This window comes from Exophiala mesophila, assembly GCF_000836275.1.
Source record: "Exophiala mesophila strain CBS 40295 unplaced genomic scaffold supercont1.1, whole genome shotgun sequence".
In the NCBI taxonomy this organism is placed as follows: Eukaryota; Fungi; Ascomycota; class Eurotiomycetes; order Chaetothyriales; family Herpotrichiellaceae; genus Exophiala; species Exophiala mesophila.
The window spans coordinates 4,716,532-4,735,682 of NW_015622504.1; the positions used below are offsets into that span (position 1 = coordinate 4,716,532).

A 19,151-nucleotide genomic window follows, 5' to 3' on the forward strand; every position below is an offset into this window, starting at 1 on the left:
ACCAAATTTATGTGTCTGTCTCGACCGACTGGCCGTCAGTAAGCGCCTAAAGCCACGCTATCAAATTGCCTTCCGGCACTCAATCCCCTGCCAACCATCTCTGTTTGAGCATGCGACATTCTGATGATAATTTGGCCATAGAGGCCGGTCAATGGCTTAGTCCTTCTACATGTGGTGCCACAAAGAAGAGCTGGACATTATACTGACCCGCGCTCTCTCCTCATGTTTCAGACGTGCGGTCAAGGCCACAGAGAGGAAGAGACCTTAGAACTACTTCATTACCATCCTTCCCGCAATAGCTAATAGACTGATTCATTTTCCAGACTCTCGTTCAACTCTGTACTATAAGCCCTTTTGAAGCTATTATTCTACCCTTATCCTTTGTGCGGCGTAGCCGCTTTGATTATCACTCACCCCTTCAAGCATTCCGTTGACACGAACGTTATAAGAATGCGACTCGACTCGAGATCCTTTGTTGCCGCCTTGTTACTCGTTGGAGCGCCGACAAGTGTTTATCCATGGGTCATCCCATCTGGAGAAAGCGGACAGCTAATTGGGGGCACTTCTTCGACATCAAATGATATCAAGATTCCAAGTCAACCTGTACCAGCGTTGCTGGACAAACGCACACCAGAACATAGTCACTTCGCCGAGAAAGCCAAGCGACAAAGCTCCGACAAGGTCCTCAGTGATCCCAAAAACTCTGGTTTCCTGCCCATCGAGTTTGACCCATCTCCTCCATCAAACTCCACCCAAAGTAATGAGAGTACCAACTCGACCAATGCACAGCCATCCCTTGACCCGACCACCAACAGCACTACTGCTGCACTACCTCCATTGAATGGCACAGATGTCGTCCCGAGCTCAGCGATTGAACCTCCAGCATCGACTGAACTTCCATCAACCGACCAGAGCATTCCCACCAATGTTCCACTCCCAGATGTTGGGGATGACACTGGGGTAGGTGGAGTTCAGGATACCACGGAGCCTTCCACACCTACAGTCCTGGGTTCTTTGGAACCAGGTTTACATTTTGTGCCCCATAATCCATCCCTATTGCGCAGAGCATTGGAGCGGCTGCAGCGGTTCGCCATTTAGGCGAGTATGACCTCAACCGGAGAAAATGGGCCTTTGATTGTCATCAAACCAGGGATCGACAATCTGGATAGCGCTCAATGGATAAGAAAATGTCGTCATAGTCTCGCCAACCAGAGTAACGGCCTGTTAGTATAGTTGTTCGTATGGGTTTTGGGTGCTTTGTCCATAGTTTTTCAGCCCGCTTCGATCAGATAGAATGGAGCCATGTATTTATGACATCCGAGACGAGGTAAAGAAGCCAGTATCTTCCACAGTCGTCAGCCGCAATGTTTGGATGGTTCCCTGGCCATGGTTATGTCGACCGTGTTAAGATTGTAGAGCCACCGCTGTAACCACTGTGATTGAGAATGGGAACTCTCCTGAGCTTTCATGCGTTGGCCCTCCCTTTCCTGGGATAAGAGTCTCCATGAATACGGCTGGAGATCTGACGTTGTGCCGAGTTGTTTGAATATTCATACATGGGTATACACAGGATTGTGTCTATCATTCGCCCACTGGTTCTGGCCTGCCGCTGAATAGGAGCTTGTACTTGATCACATCAACCAAGTCCAGATCTCCACTTGACTCGTCCGCAACTTGGCTACTACTAGTAACCGCGTTAACCGGTCTTTTTCGGAGAACTCCCAGAGGCTTGGGGAGTTTCTTGACTTCGCCAGTCAGGCGTTGATGTTTTCCCACGTATAGATAGACTCTTTTCATCCATTTCCCTTCGCTTTGGTCGCCGTTCTCGTAGAAAGGGAATTCAAGACGGCCAATAGGTGTGTTTGAGGTAGCCTGGGATGATAGTGTGTCAGTTTGCGCAGTCGACATCGGAGTGTGGATGGTTCCTTGGATCTCGACGATGGCCAGGCCGGAAGGTGTCTGTAAGGTATAAGGGAGTGGATTGGAGCCTATTGAATCAATCCCCGGATCCCGTCCGTCCAGGAATAAGTCTATGGACGGCATGATCGTGCTAGAATTGGTGCATACTTCGAGCCAAAGAGTCAACAAAAGATGTCAGAATAGAGACGATCTCGACCGATCTCGCGACGGGTTAGGCTGCGCCGCTTGCGGAAAAGTGGAACTTCAGGCGAGGAACACGAAATCACGTGCCAAGGCTCAACGACATGTCTACACAAACTCGAGACTTCTTCTGAAAAATGTCGACCAGGAGCTAAATTATTTGTCATTGACCAAGTGCAACATCATTCATCACACAGTAGCTTTAGAGGAATTCTGAATTCTATCACTCTATTGATGGTGGGATTGATAGGAACCATGGAGAACCCTTTTCGACGCTGCATGCAGCACAGTAGTCGAGGCCAAGTTGACCAAGATCTGAGTTCACAAGACCAGGAATCAAGATGCTCGGCACTAAGGCAGATCTTCACATTGGAAGGATGAGTAATTCAAATTGCCCCGCGTATGGATCTCCCGGCCACGTTGTATTCTGATTGAGGTAAGCCCAAATGATGCCTTCTCTCCCTATAGAAGACGCACCATGGCGCTCCTTTGATCGCTATCAAAGACCTACTACTGTTAATGTTTTCTCCGGTTATTTTTGCGATAGTCTGTCAAATTTCTTGACCTTTCTAAGCATTTCCAGAAGGACATGCTGGCAAGCCAGAGTCGAAGATCCGAAACAAACAGGACATGTCGTCGAGGCCTACTAAAGGCAAGACAAGACGTTAATTACGACACTTCATGTGCGGCTGATATAGAAGCCTCTTAAGCACACTTTTCTCTCTCTATCGAGTCACGCCCACATGCCGGGCAGTGGATCTTTACTGGAATCACTGAGCATGGCCATCGTCTTTAGACCGTTTCCAATTGACACTACATCTATTCTGTGAGCGCGAGGGCGAGAAACCGGTGAAGTTCATTCCATTCACTCATGCCTCGACTACGAGACTTCTTTGATCCTGTTCGTTTGATTCGTCGGCCAATCAGCTGGATCGAGAGTCCTGATTCAGATAGCTTCATCGCCGTGTCCAATGGTTAAAGCCGAATGTCAACGCTTTCGAGTCCTGCATATGCTTCACCTCTATGAGTCGAGGACTGAAACATGCTCGCGCTCAACCGGCGATGACGAGGGATGATGAATCTGATCTGTCTGCTTGCAATTAACCCCACCCTAGTCATCATTTTCTCCTCTGGGGCAACTCTTGAATCTAGGTTCCGTTTTCTGAAGCTATTGAGCCAAGTGATATCCATTATCGAAACCTGGAGAGCCCATCTTACAGACCTGTATCTTGTTCGCCCAGACATCGTTCAGTCGAGTCATTCTATTACAACAAAGGGACCAGACAAGGCCTCATTCAACACTACATGGTGACATGAATGTGCCTCGACATCTTTGTTTGATCTTAGTCCTGCCATTATCTTCAAGTCAAAGAGGACTTAGAAGGAGAGAAGCGGCATCACCTAGGCCTCACATGTTCACTCCAGCACCAGCCTCTTGTCACAGCAGACAGATATTAACGTAACTCACGTGAGTGTGATCACAGTGATAGACGATCGTGAAGTTGAACTGCCCTGACCTACTTTCTGCCTCTGGCAACTACAAAAACGCGTCATCTTCGCTGTTTCTTATTGCCTCTCTGAGTCTCTGATTGCTAAACAGTCTTCTAACAACACTCTCCTACTCTCCAACCTCATTTTACTAATATTGTTGCTCCTCCTTAGCTTCCTTGACCCCATCTCCGGCGATAATCCTCAGCAGATCTAGCATTTTGCACCAGACTGCGCCAATCGATCTCTGACAGTCTGCCCACCGACGCTGCTATGCACCCTGAACACACTGAGAGTGCTGACACAGAATCAGCTTCGAACCCTCGTCCCTGTCGTGGTGGTCGTGGTAGAGAGCATAATCACCAGAACATGATCTCTATTGAATCACACTCATCGTCGAACCAATCTTCATCCCAATCGCCCAAGCCCAACGCTGCACGGGCCAGTCCTCCTCAGGCTCCGCAAGGTCCACGAGGTTCACAGGCTCTCATACTGGCACCAGGCCCTTCTCACACCGCGTCAATCACTTGGAAGAGTCCGGCCGTGCTACAGAAGGAAGAATACGAGCGGGCTAAGCAGCGAATGCGGCATTTCGCCCCGGAACAGCTTCGACCGATCGCCAAACCCACCTTTGGACCGTCAGAGATCTTTCCACGAAACGCTAGTGAATACATCAAACATAAAAAGGACATTATGGCGATGCGAGAGACACAGCTCTTACAGGACGCGGAACAATTAAAAGATCAGATGAAGGCATGGGAGTCAATTCCTCCAGGACTGCGAATGGTCAGACCCGCTTTTGGTGGAAAAGTGTTCAGTGACGGAATGAGCCCAGTCTTGATGCAACAGACAGTCTGGCACGGAGAAGGAGGGACTGCGGAATGGCCTAAGATGGAGGAGTATCAATGGAACAAAGACAATCGGCACTCTCACACTGCCCGTGCCCAATCGGGTCATTTCCTTCCCCCTCCGCGTGAACCAGTGAACCCAGAGGCCACCCAAGAGACCGACCAGGCGACCGACCAGGGGACCGCCACAGAGAATGCAACAGAGGCCGCCCCAGAGGTTCACTCCCTCGACAGACCAGTGATCAAGGCAAACCCCTTCGACGAAGTACACCCTCCCTTTTCCAAGGGGCTTACACCGGACTACTACAATAGTCACAACATTCTCCTGAATACCGACCCAACATTTGAAGAAAAAGGTAAAGAGTTGGTCGGAACAGGCTTGATGAGCGAGGTGGGCGAGTGGAAGAAACCATTCGTACCTGACTGGCAGAAGCCCCCTTCTAAAGCAGATGAAAATCATGTCAATAAGCCAAAGGAGCAAACACTGTCGCCGAAAAAACAGAAAAAGCACAACGACATCATGAGGTCACAATTGAGCATCGTGCAAGCCATGTATCAACCCTTGCAGACAAACATGGGGGTTGGACATCGGCAAGCTATGCACCAGGGTACCCTTCCTCCTCCCATGTACTATCCAAGCTATGCAGGAATCGAACCAAACATGGCGCACCAAGGTCAGCAAGGCGAGGTAAGGTACCCTGTCCATGGAATGGCACAGGAAGGCCACCCACCTATGTTTCCGATGGCTCAGGGTCCTAACAATGGCATCTACACCAACGAAGGGCAGTACATGTACAACGGTTTGCCCCTGATCGTCGAACCAAACATGGCCAATGTTTTACCTCCGATTGTTGGCCCAAATATGCCAAACAATCTCCCACCAACGATGCCTCGAGCCATGGAATCAAACATTCGCAGAGGATTTCAACCTGGCATGAATCGGAATATGTATAATGGAGTCCAACCTGACATGGCTCCAACTCTGTATAACGGTGTCCAACCTGGCACGGGCCCGTATATGTATAACGGAGTCTGGTACCCTAACGTGGGATACATGCCGCCTCCAAGCGGTGGCCAAGGCTACCAGTATCAGGGAGCATTCAATAGCCACAATCCTGGTACTGACCAACAGCAAGCACCAGGCCAATACCCAGGTGCAGGTCCGGCATGGCAACAAGGACGCTAGTGGCGTTGAGCTACACAGAGTTACTAGCTGTGAGCTCACGACTTCTTCGTGCTTCTTTGTCATGGTAACAGTCAATACCACACCGGACATTGTATGCACGCACGCCAAGGTCGGGAGAATGTGAAGAGGGTGTTAAGAGGCTGGTCTTGACTGACACGAAAATATACAAAAAAAGAGCTTTGATGCAACGCCAGCGATGATGGAGTACGATGGAGAATCGGGCCGCGAGCAGGCAGCAGCTGAATGGACAGCTTGCCTTGGATTTGTGTTTTGCAAGGGAGAGGGAAATGACTTGAGTATAGCAATCCTTGGAGGCGCCGGAGCAGGAAGCTGCCACAAGCATTGGCCTTGGGATCTGGATATGTGATGAGTACAATGATGGGGAGCAACAGAGCTGGACATTACGACAAGAATGAATTTGGCTTGAATTGGGCTTGAATTTGGGGCTTTCATGAATCAGGGTATCGACCTGGAAGCAGTGCTGAGTCATTACAGACAATAAAACAATGAAGCAATGAAGCAATGCCAGTAGCTGAACAAGAATGCTACTGTGTCTGCCAACTAATGTGTATTTATGTAGTCCAATAGTAGTCACTGGTGTAATTTGGGCGATCTTGGATTAGGAGCCGAGGTGCCGACCGACAATAGATAGCATTGAGTGATACGCATGCCTTGATACCTATCTCTATAACGAGGTTAGGTATGTAGGTACCTAATCTCTATGCGTAGGGGGGGTATTGTATGGATAGGTACAGTACAGTACATATAGTTTCAGAGTACCTACCTTGGGTACCTACCTACCCGCGAATAGGCTGTAAGACTGGGTGTGGGAAGGTCCGAGTTGAATCGAGTCAGTTGGTTTCGATGCCCCACTCCTGCCTCGATTTGATTGATTAGACAACCAATGAAATGCTGTATTTTGACACCTGTGTTGGAGGAAGGTGCGGAGGAGAGAAGCCAAGCGAGGGGACTCCGGGGAGCAGGTACGAAAACGCCCACATCCTGTGGTACGTTCTTCTTCTACTCTTTCTCGTCACTTGTGTAATTATAAGCGGCAAACCTCCACCAAAGTATGGCACCCTCGAGTGTCTCAAAACGTGGGGAAGCCTCAATGCCAAGTTCCCGGCACAAGATCCTAACAGCCACTGCTCCGTGAGACCCGCCAACTCTATTGTCAACCATGAGGCCAAAAGGTTAGCTTTGGAGACCCCGGCCAAGGAGGCTCGAGCAGCCAGTTACATCCCACCTTCACGGTCCTCTTGCAACTCCTCATCTCAAGTCAGAGCCGAACCGACGTCAGGGTCTAAAGACCTCGGCTGAGCAAGGACGATCGGACTTTGGTGAAGTTCGGTTCTCAATCTTATGGACGTCTTCAATGTGGATTGTTTCTTTGTTTTCCATTCTGTACATGTCCCTCACTTCTTTATAGCCAACTCTCGTCAATGGCTCGTAAGTATACATGACCCCGTCTCAAGCCTCCCATCACCTGGCAGTGACTAATACAAAAACTCCAGTCACCGCAGCAGCAGTCGCAGGTGGGCTAGCCGCTGCCGCCTACTTGGATGCCAAATTCCATATCCGCCATGACCTAGTAGGTGCCTCGTTGCCCAAAGGGCCAAAAGCCTTGGAGTTTGTTGCGCAGAGATGGAAGGAAGGGAAACCCCTCATGTACCACGTGTTCAAGGATCATGCCGAGGGCTCCAATGCCGACAATTTATTCCTCATCTTCGAGAATCGCTCCTGGACCTATAAGCAGTTCTTCGACGACATCCATCGAACCGCCAATTGGTTGATGAAGGATCTCGACGTTCAGCCCAAGGAAATTGTCGCCGTCGATGGCACCAACTCTCCAGAGTTCATGCTACTGTGGTTCGGCCTTGAGGCGATCAACGCATGCCCGGCCTTCATCAACTGTAATCTGACTGCTGGCCCTTTGACCCACAGTGTCAAGCTCTGTGATTGCCGATATCTCCTTGCCGACATTGCAACTCAGCCATTAGTCCAGCCATGCGAGGCTGCCATCTCAGAAAGCAATGTCAAGACCATCTACTACGACGAAGCCTTCTTCGCCAAACTGACCGATACCACACCTGTTCCGGCGTCTCGACACGCAGGCATCATGCCCGATGATATATGCAGTTTGATCTATACTAGTGGTACCACCGGTATGCCCAAGGGAGTGGTGATGGGCCGTGCCCGCGAACTTGTCACCGCCTGGGGCGTTTCAAAGTATCTCCGCCTCAAGCCGGGCAACCGGATGTATACAGCTCTACCCCTGTATCATGGAGCCGCACACGGACTTTGTGTGACTCCCTCAGCCTTCAGTGGTAGCACCGTCGTTCTTTCTCGCAAATTCTCCCATAAGACCTTCTGGCCTGAAGTTCGCGCATCCAAAGCCGATATCCTTCAGTATGTTGGGGAGCTTTGCCGGTACCTCATCAACGCGCCGCCTTCCCCAGATGACAAGAACCACAACGTACGGCAAGCCTGGGGTAACGGGATGAGACCTGACGTATGGGAGACATTCCGCCAACGTTTCGGCATCGAGACCATCAACGAGTTGTACGCCGCGACCGATGGGCTGGGGTCAAGCTTCAATGAGAACCGTGGAGAATTTGGTCGCAGTGCCATTGCCCTGCGTGGGGCCTACTGGCATTGGCTAAACAGCGACAACGAAAAACGAGTGCGCATAGACATTGATTCGCAAGAGATTATACGAGACTCGAACGGGTTCGCCATCGAATGCAAGACCGACGAACCTGGCGAGGTGTTGCACCGAATTCTGGACCCGAACAATGTCGATGCAGTGTTCCGGGGATACTACAAGAACCCAGAGGCCGGTCAGAAGCGATTCCTACGCGATGTATTCAAAAAAGGTGACATGTGGTTCCGATCTGGAGACATGATGCGGCAAGACGCAGACGGACGGGTCTACTTTGTGGATCGACTGGGCGACACCTTCCGGTGGCGCAGTGAGAACGTGTCGACCAACGAGGTGAGCGACGTGATGGGCGAGTTTGATCAGATCGCCGAAGCCAACGTCTACGGCGTAACGGTACCTCATGCCGACGGACGTGCTGGCTGCGCCGCCATTGTCCCCGTGCAGGGTCTGTCAGCCGACAAGATTGACTGGCAACGCCTGGCGGAACATGCCATCTCGAATCTACCTCGGTACGCCGTACCCATCTTCATCCGTGTGGTGCCTCAGCTCGAATACACAGGAACCATGAAACTACAAAAAGGTCCCCTGAGAGCCCAGGGTGCCGACCTCGAGAAGATTCGAAAGGCTAGTCCAGAAGACCGTATGTATTGGTTGCCTCCAAATGCTAAGAAATACGTCGAGTACAATGAAAAGGAGTGGGAGGATCTCAAGGCCGGGAGAGTCAAGCTATAGATAGTGGTGTGTATGGATGACGATCTAGAGAGAGAAAGAGAGAGCTATCTATACGTACAGGTGGCACGGATGTAGAGCCATCTATACTAATAGCGATCGTCTATCTGTCTGTCTTGCGGGCTGGCTTGTTTGGATAAATATATGGCAATTCCATCTATATTTATGCAGACGGGAGACTAAATCTACAGGACATCAATCAGGAGGTACTACTTAAAACATCATCCATCCAACCTTCCACTACATGATGGCGCTGTTAGACACGTTCACGCTTATAGTGAAGAGAAGAATCTTTGATGGAAAGGTCGTAATCTATTTGTTTGGTTCATTCACCCATAACCATACGTATCGATAGCGAGCTGCCCTAACACTTGCGAAGCTGCCTTCAATCAGTATCCATCGTGTCATCCTTTAACCTACACTGCCAAAATCCCAAGGTCTTGCTCGCAACAACAAAGTGGCCATTGCTTCATTCAGCTGGTGGCCGACTCATTCGCGCCATTCACCAATTTCGGAGACCCGGTAGGACAGACGTACCGTGTCGCTCCTCCAATCTATAAATGTCATCGAAGCGTGACATCGAGATCCTTCAAACTCCGGACAACAACATCGTGGTTCTTGACCCATCTGCCCAATTCCCGCCCGCCAGCGCTATGCTATATGTGTCGTTTGTGTGGTGGGTCGCATCGCCACAGTGCCAGTCGCCTTGGTTGACGTTATCGAAGTCGTTGCTAGTGTTGTACATAGGAAGGTGACAAGTCACCCGAATCCTGCATGTTGAGAGACAAGGCGCTCTCATACAGCGTTCCAGACTCGAAGGTATCCGCCTGGATTCATCATGAGAGAGAGGCCCATGGATCAGAAGCAAATGGTTCATTCGAGTGCTCGTTTGAGATCGTTCCATCTCAGCTTCAGAGAGTCATACTCGCTGTTGAGCTGTATATCCGTTAGCTCTACGGTCAAGAAATTGACCAGGTTGAACAAACTCACCTCTGCATACTTCATCTTGTACTCGACTAGTTCACGCTCCATCTCGGCCATTTGCTCTTCCATGTGACGATTCTCGTTCTGGACTTCAATGTTCCTTTGCATGACTTGCTCCGTCGTGGCTCGCATTCTCTCCTCGACATTGGCTGCTTCACTTTCGGCCACTTTCCGGAGCTCCTCGACTTGTCCTGACAGACTTTCATTTCGATCTTGATACTCTGTGTTTTCCACCTTGAGCCGCACAAGCTCATTGGCGAGTTCAATGTGTTCGGCGTCTGACTTCTCGGCTCGCTTTTCTAACGAGCGAATTTGAGCAGCTTTGGTAGCGCAGTCTGTCCTCAAATTCTCTAGTTCGGTTTCCCTGGCCTTTTCGGCCTTGGTGGTGGTTTCAAATTCTTCTCGGTAGCGAGCGAGCATCTCTGGTGTCAGATTGACCGCACATGCATCCTGAACAAGGAGGTCGGCTCGATATACCTCGTTATCCGAACCACCGGAACTGCCAAAGAAGCCCGATTCAAGGATAGACTTTGAGGATGGTGCCGAGTCAATATATACGTCGAAAAGTTTCTCCTTCAAAAAGTTGGTCAAGGCTTGCATGTCGTTCATTGTGAGCAGGGTCGAGACATTTCGTTGGATAACAGCCATTCCGAACTTGAGGATGGCTCCTTCGAGGCCTTCGCACAAGATCAAGTCATAGACACGCATGACCAGCTGCAGAGGAAAGCGATAAGCGAAGAGGGTGAGGAACCACTGGGTAGCATACAATTTTGGTGTGACCCCTCTTCGGTTAAGATGGCAGTAGAGCGCGGGCTCCAAGTCTTCCAGGAGTCTCTCGAATTGATAGAGGTGTAGGTGCAGCCCGGGCATGTCTTGGACGAAAAGATCGCGCAGTTGGTATTTGTTCATCAGGCGCACCAATAAACAGAACGTCTCCTCTTCAGGCATAGTGAAGAGAATGGGCATGATAATGAAGTTGAGGCCTTGGGGGTAGCCCACCGCGTCGTCGTAGAGGGCATAGGCACGACAGACATTGAACAAAGCATCCTGAAGACCAGACGCGGCTGCGTATTTGGAGTAGCTCGTTCTTGAACCCATATCGCGTTTGATGACTTTCTCGAGCTTGGCGAGAGCCACGGCATCGTCTTTGGCCTTTTTCGCTCGGAGGGCGGCCAGTTCGGTCTGTAGCTTTGCGTCTTTTACAGGGTCAGGAGACTCAGCGGATGGGGAAGGGGATGCGACTGGGAGGTTGGCGCTAGTGGCAGGATTAGAATGGTCAGATCGTATAGACGATCTCGATGATGCAACCGAATCCTTTTCTTTGCCAACCCCATTAATAGTGGGATGAGGAGTCGTGGGAGTGCTGTGGCCGTTCAAGAGGGGCGATTTTGGTATGGCGTCCTTTGCCTCTTGGGAGGTTGTTTGTGATCGGAGATCCCAGTAGACTGCTTCCAGGTCGTCGTTCTTGCTTCCTGCAAGAACTTGCCAGATGACAGGGCGGATGGTTTGTGGAATACCGCCGCTGATAGCCTGGGTGAATTCTTCGGGGCTTGTTCGAGCGACCGCCTGGGGACCCTCATTGACGACCTGCTGCCAAAAATCCCAATCGATCGGAGTGGTCAGGTCGGCGGGAGCGGCCGAAACACCAGAAACGGTGCCAGGGGCAAGATTTGGGTTGACAGGAACGGAGTCGGTCAAGGGAGATGTGGGAGACAAGATGGGGCTGGAGATGGTATGCTCATTTGGCCCAATGCTAGCAGGACTTGCAAGACCAGCACCCAGACTGCTTGATTTTCCCACCAACCCTGCTATTGCCCCTGCCTCTGGCTTGTCAAGGTCGTCCAAATTGGTAACACCGGCTTCCTCACGCAGTCTCAGCAACTTGAATTGTTCTCGTAATAATCCCCTTGAAGAGTGCTTGTGTCCATTTGAATTCTCTTGGCCATCCTCTGCGATTCGGGTGGGGAGGTCGGGGTTGCTTCCGAGGGTGGAGGTGGAGGCAGCAGTGTTGCGGCGAGCGTCGATGCCTTGCCTTGAGGGGATGGGGGGAGACTTCAGATCCTTTTGAGAGGCCGTCGCTCGACTCAGCCATCCAAAGGGAGTGGTAACTTTGCGACCAAAACCTGTCGGGGGATTCGGTTGTGCCGGTGGCGGCTGAGGAGAAATTGCTCTTGCATCTCCTTTTTTGGGAGGGGCAGGGGGCGCGGCCCAAGGAACAGAAGGCAGAGAGGCAGAAAAGCCTTGAAATCTGGACGGCCGTGGAGGTGGTTTTGGCTGATCAACAGGCTGGGACGCCGTAGGGGCATCAGCAGCTACAGGTGGCTCGATTGACTCGACAGGCTCGCCAGTTTTTGTAGGCGGCTGTTGGTCCTCAGGAGGTTCCTGCGGCTTGTCACTGTCGACTTCTCCTTGGTCTGCTACCGGCTGCGAAGCAACCTTGTCTATGGAGCCTGCGCTATCTCTCGGTCCAGTTTCAGAGTCGGGGGCAGAAGAGACATTGGGGGAATCGGCGGCGGCGGAGTTTCTGCGAGAGGTCGAGCGGGTATTGGTGTCTTCATTAGCATCCTCAAATTTCTAGAATTGATCAGTCACTCTGTAGAGGCGGTTAAGAAGGGGGATGGCCATACATCCTCTTTTTCGGGATTTTCTGGATTCGGCTGATTGTTTTCCATTTTCAAGAGGTACTTCTTCAGGGAATTACCACCATGGTTCAGCAAACTCTAAGGAGAGGAGGGAAGGGAGTCGAGCGAAGGACTGAGAGAGAGTCGTGTGACAATTGGTGAGGAATAATCTGGTGATGGGGCGGTTGGGGATCGAGGACGACGCAGTTGCAGATTGGATTGAAATCTGATCAAATGCGGTAACTGCAGGTGAGGGAGGCACTGGCAGCCAGCGTCCAACCGGACCAATGCGCCGGGGAAAGGGAGAAAACGAGTGTGAGGTGCTGAGTCACTGAGTTGGAAGGGTTGATGAGGTGAAGGATATAGCGAGATTTGGATGGTAGATGGTCGGACAGAGACTTGAGAACATGTCGTTTCGAACAAGGACGGAGGATGGTGAGGACAAAGAGCACACGGTGGAGGGTCAACGTATGTTGGTGTTGAGAAAGTCTAATAATGGGCAAACAGCAAGGCACTTTTTTGAAAGATGAAGTATGAGCCGCTGAGCCTGTGACGGATTGCTAGTTCTCTGGATCGGCATTTTTAGGCGTTAGCTTTAGGGGTAACAGGCCCACGGGCTGCTCGCAAGTCCTTCCAGTATCTTCCCTACTCGCACCCTGGATACTCTCTACAGCGAAAAGTACAGGGCCTGATGGGGATTGGGTTCTGGGTAATTGGCCAAGCACTTGACTAAGTCCTTAACTAAGGTATTTAGGCATAGACTGGCACCCTAGGAACTGATGCGAAACCTGGCACATGGGGAAAGGTCCGAGACTTGAGACTGGACCCTTTGTGGCGGCGGTGCACTTGGGGACTCGATCAGTGCCTTTTCAGGAATCCCTGTCTACCATGTAACTGTTTCTATTTACAGAGCGCACACGTGTGATGCAATGTGGTTTCATCTCCAAGAACCGAATGAATCTGCAGTACTGCAACATTGCAGCAATGGAAGAGAGAAAAGTTGGACAGACTCTACAAGAATAGAAAGAAGTACCAACAAAGGGTGTCAGGGTAAGTGCGGTAGGCACTCTGCGTGTGTGGCGCGTCTCGACAAGTGTGACGCGTCTGTTCGCGTCGAACTCATTTTGGCTGCCATGGTTCTTTAATTACCACTCTCCCTCTTCTCTCTCACTTTCTCACCCTCCAGTTCCTCCCTGTCCAATATGTAGTTCCTAAATGGGTCGCATGACACTCGACTTCTATGAAATAACCTCCTAAAAGGGTCACTGACTGTTTATTGTCACTTGTGCGGACACTGTCACTTTCAAGGAGCCGCTACTTGACAAGTTGACAGTCCTGAACCGAGTGGGCACCAATTATACGACAGTTGCTACTGGAATAGGGACAAGACAGGATTTACGGAGTACACTGGGGGTTCCTCTCCAGGCGCACGTCCTAAGACCTCGCCTACGAGAACAAGCCACTACTTAGAGGGGCCGAGGGGGCCGAGGGGCCCCTCGGGCTCTTTTACCAACAAATCTCATCAAGAATCAACCGAGCGTGCCGACTTGGATTTGAACCATGAAGGCAACGTGGCTCATGCTCTTGGCAGACGTTGATCGTCAACGGCGCCTCGAGAGTCAAGTTCTACGTACGATGCCATCATGCTTGGATGACCCTGCTTTCACCCTGTATTCTAAAGGCCTTTGATTATCAGTGCATTTGCGCCTTCAACTTCTTGAGTAACAATTGACCTCAATCTGGCCACACGCTCGCCGTAAATTATATCTGATCGGCCATATTCTAACCAGGCTTAAAGCCCCCTATCCTCTGTTCTGGACCAGGTTTCGTTCCAGGTCATCCCATCGACCTGCTCTCAGCGGATCCAACTTTTTCACCGCTTGGAGCCACTCTAGAACCTGGCTGCTATCATTTTCATCTTCGTCTCCGTCTGGATTCTTCTTTAGCTTTTTCGCCATCAAAGCGATATCAATGAGTGCCAAATATGCCCATTTGCAATCATCCGCATCTTCCAAGATCTCCTCGATATATTCTTGCTCTCCTTTCAGGTAGTCTCTTCGCTGCTCATCTGTCAACTGTGGTGCCATGCTGTTTGGTGCCCGGTCCCCATCGAAGGTGCACATCAAGTTTTGATGGTAGAACCATAGCGATTGATCATATGGGTCGCAAAGTGCCTTGTGAATTAATTCCAGCTCTGTTCATGTTAGTCGACGAATCGCACCAAATATCGTTCTCGTCATTACCTTCATCGAGCATTTGCTTCCGTTCTTCATCCGTAGCATCTTCTTCGGCTAGGATCCTCGTGATGAGCTGGCTCCGATTATGCCATGCAGAAAAATTCGACAGGTTTGCTCCAATCATCTTCTTGGTGTAATTGAACTCTGGTCGTGCCATGCTCTGGCCCTGGAGTGTCTGACTTTCCAGGTTTTGTACCACCAACCGTCTATACCCCCAACCATGAAAATTGCGACTATCCCGACTCAGCATCTTGCCCACCAACCCCAATTCCTCCTCCCAGATCTTCCGCGATTGCGTACATGGGAGCAGAAGGCTTGACTGCTCCAACAGCCAGAGCCGATGATTCCAGATCCAGTAGCACTTGGGAAATTTGAGGAGAAGCGGAAACAAAAATTGCAAATCCATCTGAATGATATCCAACGTTTCGCTGATGCGATTTTCCGGCGACTTGTCACCGTTTTGGACTGCCTTGTCCAAATCGGAGAATTCTTGGACAAAGATCCGCCGTCGATGGTTCCATACTGTGTAGTATTCTGGATTTCTCTTCAACAGCTCTGCCGTCTTTTGAAGCAACTCGGGGCTAAAGTCCTTCGCCGCGACCTATCCCATTCCGTTAGCTCGTTAGCTCGTGCTACCCATCAAATTCATCTCACCTTCTCATTGACTTCTTCGACAAGGCCTTGATACTGTTGGATTTCTCGGAGCTCTTTCTCCCGATTTTCAGTGGTCCGCTCCTCCCGCACCGCCGTCCGCGGCACGCCATGCTAGAATCACCTCATCAATAAGATCGCTTTTTGTGGGATAATATCATCATCTGCTTACACTGGCCATAGACTGTCATCAATTGGAAGGGTACGAGTAGTGAGCCGCAGGTCGTTGCCCTCAAAATGGGACACGTGTTGAGGTCGAGAAAGTACAAGAATGTGGCAAGAGCGATGTGGTTGATGTTGCCTGGCCCAGCGGCCAAATGCGGAAGGCACTCTTCCACTCCACTACCGCATCTTCTGGCTCGTCATCGCCCCTCCATCTCATGTCCTCCATCTGCCATCACACTATGCACCCAATGCTTAACACTACTATTTCTTCATGCAAGGGATGCCCTGCAGCTAACATTCTTCATAGGTACCTACATCCGCACAGCACGCTATCTCTCTCCCTTTCTGTGCCCTCTGTGTACCAGTGAATTCTTCTTAGGACTGCACCAAGATCTCTTCCACGTCTCTGCTGGGCTCTGCCTCTGCACAAACCGAGCATGAATTTTGAAGCAGAATACATTTGGTCTTTGATGGGCTATCTTTGGGCATGAACCATACCGCCTACCACTTTTCATTCGGTGGTCTACATATCGCACTGCGGTCTTCTTCACGGACTTGACCTCCTTCAATGTCCCTCTCGGCATTCCCAGAGAGTCACCTTCATGATCCCTCTTTCATGGCTCGATATCAGCCCTCTCCCGACCTCCAGGAATTTAGGACTTCAACCACGAGGCCTATCGAAGTAGCCGACATTCGGCAGAATCCCACAACGTCGCAATCTGTCCCAGAAGTCCACTCTGCTCAGCCGAGTACCCCAACCACTGGCAAGCTCTAGCAGAGAAAATGCATTCGAACCAGCAACATTGCCCGTGCTCGAGCTTCGTTTGCATCACCTGATCGCTTCATCCCTCAGAGGCCGATCTATGTTGAGAAGAGGTCATCTTATCAGACCAGCCATCCGCCAGTCCTCCTCCCGCACCGTGAGCAGTACCACAGACAGCGTGACACCACTCTCAGTCCATTTCGGTCCATCAGCGGTACAAGGTCGCGAGATCTGGTCAGACAGAGACGCGCTCAGAATGTATATGATCTCCGGCCCCCGCGTTATACTCCTTCATTTATCCATAGAAATGATACTACGCCGGCCCATGTTGATGCAAACAATGCTTCGCAAGACCTACGTCAACCCAGTGGTGGCTTCTGGACGGTGGGCGGAAGGCTTTCTGCACAACCTGGCCAACTCCAAGGGATCACTTCTGCATCGGCCGAGCTGCTTGTGAGCGGCTCAACTGCTCCACTGCACGCTGCAAACTTCTTGGACCGGCCGACACGAGAAGACAAGGTCAACGATCACGAGCGACGCTTGGCTCTGGCTCTTAATATCGACCCAGCAACCCGTATTCTGCTTCAATTTCACGATAAAGATCACAAGGCCAGAGATATTGTCCTGTCCGCCCACAGCCCCTTTGTATGGACAGACACTGCGTGGAAGAGGCAATTCGATCCACATTGTAAGCTTCTCACTCTCCGCTGAAGATCTCCTGACTTAGACCTAGCTCTAGCCTCGCCCAAACCTCTCGTCCCAGCTAATCGGCGCGAGAAGGGTGTGCCAACCATTCCTTTTCGCGTGTTGGATGCCCCGAACCTCAAGGACGACTACTACTGCTCCATTCTTGCGTATAGTCGGACCTGCCATACTCTGGCTGTCGCTTTGACCCAAAAGGTCTATCTTTGGACAGAGAAATATGGCGTGCGCTATCCTCCAATTCCGCCTGTGAGAGCCACAAATTTCGTAACGTCCCTTGCATTCTCATCCGAAGAAGGAGGCAAAGCTATCCTTGCCGTAGCACGGAACAGCGGAACTGTTACCCTCTGGAGCCTACTAGAATCGCGTCCTCGTTTTGAAGCTCCGCATCTCTCGCCAGCAACTTGCGTCGCCTTCAAACCAAGTCCAACGAGGAGGCAGTCAGCCCGCTCCTCGCATATGGCTTTGAGCGAGGACCTCCTTGTCGGAGACGACACTGGCACAATCCACTACTATTCTCTCGAATGGCCAAACTTTGCTCGTGGATCTCTGACTTTACTCGCAAAGATAGATGCGCACAGCCAAAACATCTGCGGTCTAGCCTGGTCTCCAGATGGCCGATATTTCATGTCCGGCGGCAACGATAACCGCGCTCTTTTGTTTGATGCTGACTTTGTCCTTGAGACCTCAAGTTCTCAATCTGACCGCCAAGTCGCAGTAACTAGTGGACTAAAACAGGGCGAGGATGGAATTCATGGGATGGTCGGAACAGTGATGACTCCTGAAGCGTCACCAGACCGTAGATCTCCAAGATCTTTACCCGACGAGTCGAATTCCAGAGGGCGAAGTTTCGAACCCATCCAAATGATTGGGCTGCCCAGCCCGCCGCCTACTCCATTGCGAAGTCGACCGGCGCCGATCTTCGCTGCCTCGCAAGTCAATGTGCGAGCAGACAACTTACCTGCCACGAATAGTTCCCCTCTGCACCATGATCCCAACGGCTCTGGTATCATAGCCATGTCCGATGTCCATATGTATTCTTTCTACCATGCGGCCGCGGTCAAAGCAATTGCCTTCGCGCCCTGGCAGCCTACACTCGTGGCAACAGGGGGTGGAAGCAATGACCGTCAAATTCATTTCTTTCATGCAGAATCCGGTGCCACCTTGGCTCTGATCAATGTATTCTCTCAGGTCACAAGTCTAGTCTGGAGCACGACAAGGCGAGAAATTGTCGCGACTTTTGGATACTCACAACCAGAGCACGATATTCGGATCGCAGTCTTCAGCTGGCCCAGTTGTGATTGTATTATGAGCATTCCTTGGGACAGAAAACAGAATGGCGAGATTGGGCGTGCCTTGTGGGCCATTCCGTATCCTGGCGGGCCCAACGATGCGGTTCCTACGAGAAGACAAGACCCTGGGGAGGATGGCTTTGCCGCTTAGGAGGCTGTGCGAGTACGAGAATTGGAGCAAAGCCGAAGATACGCACAGGCGGCTGCGAGTATTGACACTCGATTACGGCGAAGTTCTGCCCCTAGCCCTGATGGGTCTGGTGACGGTTCACGGGAATTCAGAGTTGCACGTCGATCTACAACGTGGAAGCGGGCAGGTTCCTGGTCCCGGCCACGTGATGCCTATCGTAAAAATCTCCGAGGCGAAGGTGAGACATGGGCGAGCCGGACAGAAGAGGAAGGAAGCCTGATTATTGCCTGCTGTGACCAGACGGTGAAGTTCTTTGAGGTGTGGGCAGGTAAGAGCAGGGGTACCGGCCGTGGGCTGGGGAATCGAGAGGGTGTTCTTGGTGGCAGCCGTGTCCTGGAAGGGTGGTGTGAAGCTGTTGGTGTGGATGAGGTAGGGTTTGGAGAAGAAGTTATTCGATAAAGATGGAGCCGTCTCGGTCCATCCTGGTCATATTGTTAACTCGACGGAGGGACGTGACGAATCTATCACTACGAGAACCCACAAGATCGTGCACGCAGGGGAGCATTTGGCTTCTATTCAAGGCTGGGACGCCC

General features: G+C 51.1%; 6 protein-coding genes across 6 annotated transcripts; 3 read left to right on the top strand and 3 right to left on the bottom strand.

Annotated features, from left to right (window-relative positions):
* Positions 1 to 320: 320 nt before the first annotated feature.
* PV10_01504 (uncharacterized protein) lies at positions 321 to 2,091 on the bottom strand. Its single transcript, XM_016365722.1, has one exon. The coding sequence runs from the start codon at positions 2,041 to 2,043 to the stop codon at positions 1,582 to 1,584; it is 462 nt and encodes a 153-aa protein (XP_016229371.1). The 5' UTR covers positions 2,044 to 2,091; the 3' UTR covers positions 321 to 1,581.
* On the top strand, positions 451 to 1,098 carry PV10_01505 (uncharacterized protein; the record flags this gene model as incomplete). The annotated part of the gene is made up of 1 exon (XM_016365723.1): positions 451 to 1,098. The coding sequence occupies one exon, from the start codon at positions 451 to 453 to the stop codon at positions 1,096 to 1,098; it is 648 nt and encodes a 215-aa protein (XP_016229372.1).
* Positions 2,092 to 7,081: 4,990 nt separating the features above from the next.
* PV10_01506 (uncharacterized protein) lies at positions 7,082 to 9,016 on the top strand (the record flags this gene model as incomplete). Its single annotated transcript, XM_016365724.1, has 1 exon — positions 7,082 to 9,016. The coding sequence occupies one exon, from the start codon at positions 7,082 to 7,084 to the stop codon at positions 9,014 to 9,016; it is 1,935 nt and encodes a 644-aa protein (XP_016229373.1).
* Positions 9,017 to 9,312: 296 nt separating this feature from the next.
* On the bottom strand, positions 9,313 to 13,079 carry PV10_01507 (uncharacterized protein). Its single transcript, XM_016365725.1, has 3 exons — positions 12,625 to 13,079; positions 10,004 to 12,571; positions 9,313 to 9,949 (listed from the first exon to the last, which is right to left on the bottom strand). Exons 1-3 carry the CDS (start codon positions 12,667 to 12,669, stop codon positions 9,887 to 9,889), a joined length of 2,676 nt encoding a protein of 891 aa, XP_016229374.1. The 5' UTR covers positions 12,670 to 13,079; the 3' UTR covers positions 9,313 to 9,886.
* Positions 13,080 to 14,321: 1,242 nt separating this feature from the next.
* On the bottom strand, positions 14,322 to 15,750 carry PV10_01508 (uncharacterized protein). The gene is made up of 4 exons (XM_016365726.1): positions 15,679 to 15,750; positions 15,510 to 15,620; positions 14,862 to 15,456; positions 14,322 to 14,812 (listed from the first exon to the last, which is right to left on the bottom strand). Exons 1-4 carry the CDS (start codon positions 15,685 to 15,687, stop codon positions 14,421 to 14,423), a joined length of 1,107 nt encoding a protein of 368 aa, XP_016229375.1. The 5' UTR covers positions 15,688 to 15,750; the 3' UTR covers positions 14,322 to 14,420.
* Positions 15,751 to 16,287: 537 nt separating this feature from the next.
* PV10_01509 (uncharacterized protein) lies at positions 16,288 to 19,151 on the top strand (the record flags this gene model as incomplete). The annotated part of the gene is made up of 3 exons (XM_016365727.1): positions 16,288 to 16,392; positions 16,447 to 17,122; positions 17,174 to 19,151. 3 exons carry the CDS (start codon positions 16,288 to 16,290, stop codon positions 18,577 to 18,579), a joined length of 2,187 nt encoding a protein of 728 aa, XP_016229376.1. The 3' UTR covers positions 18,580 to 19,151.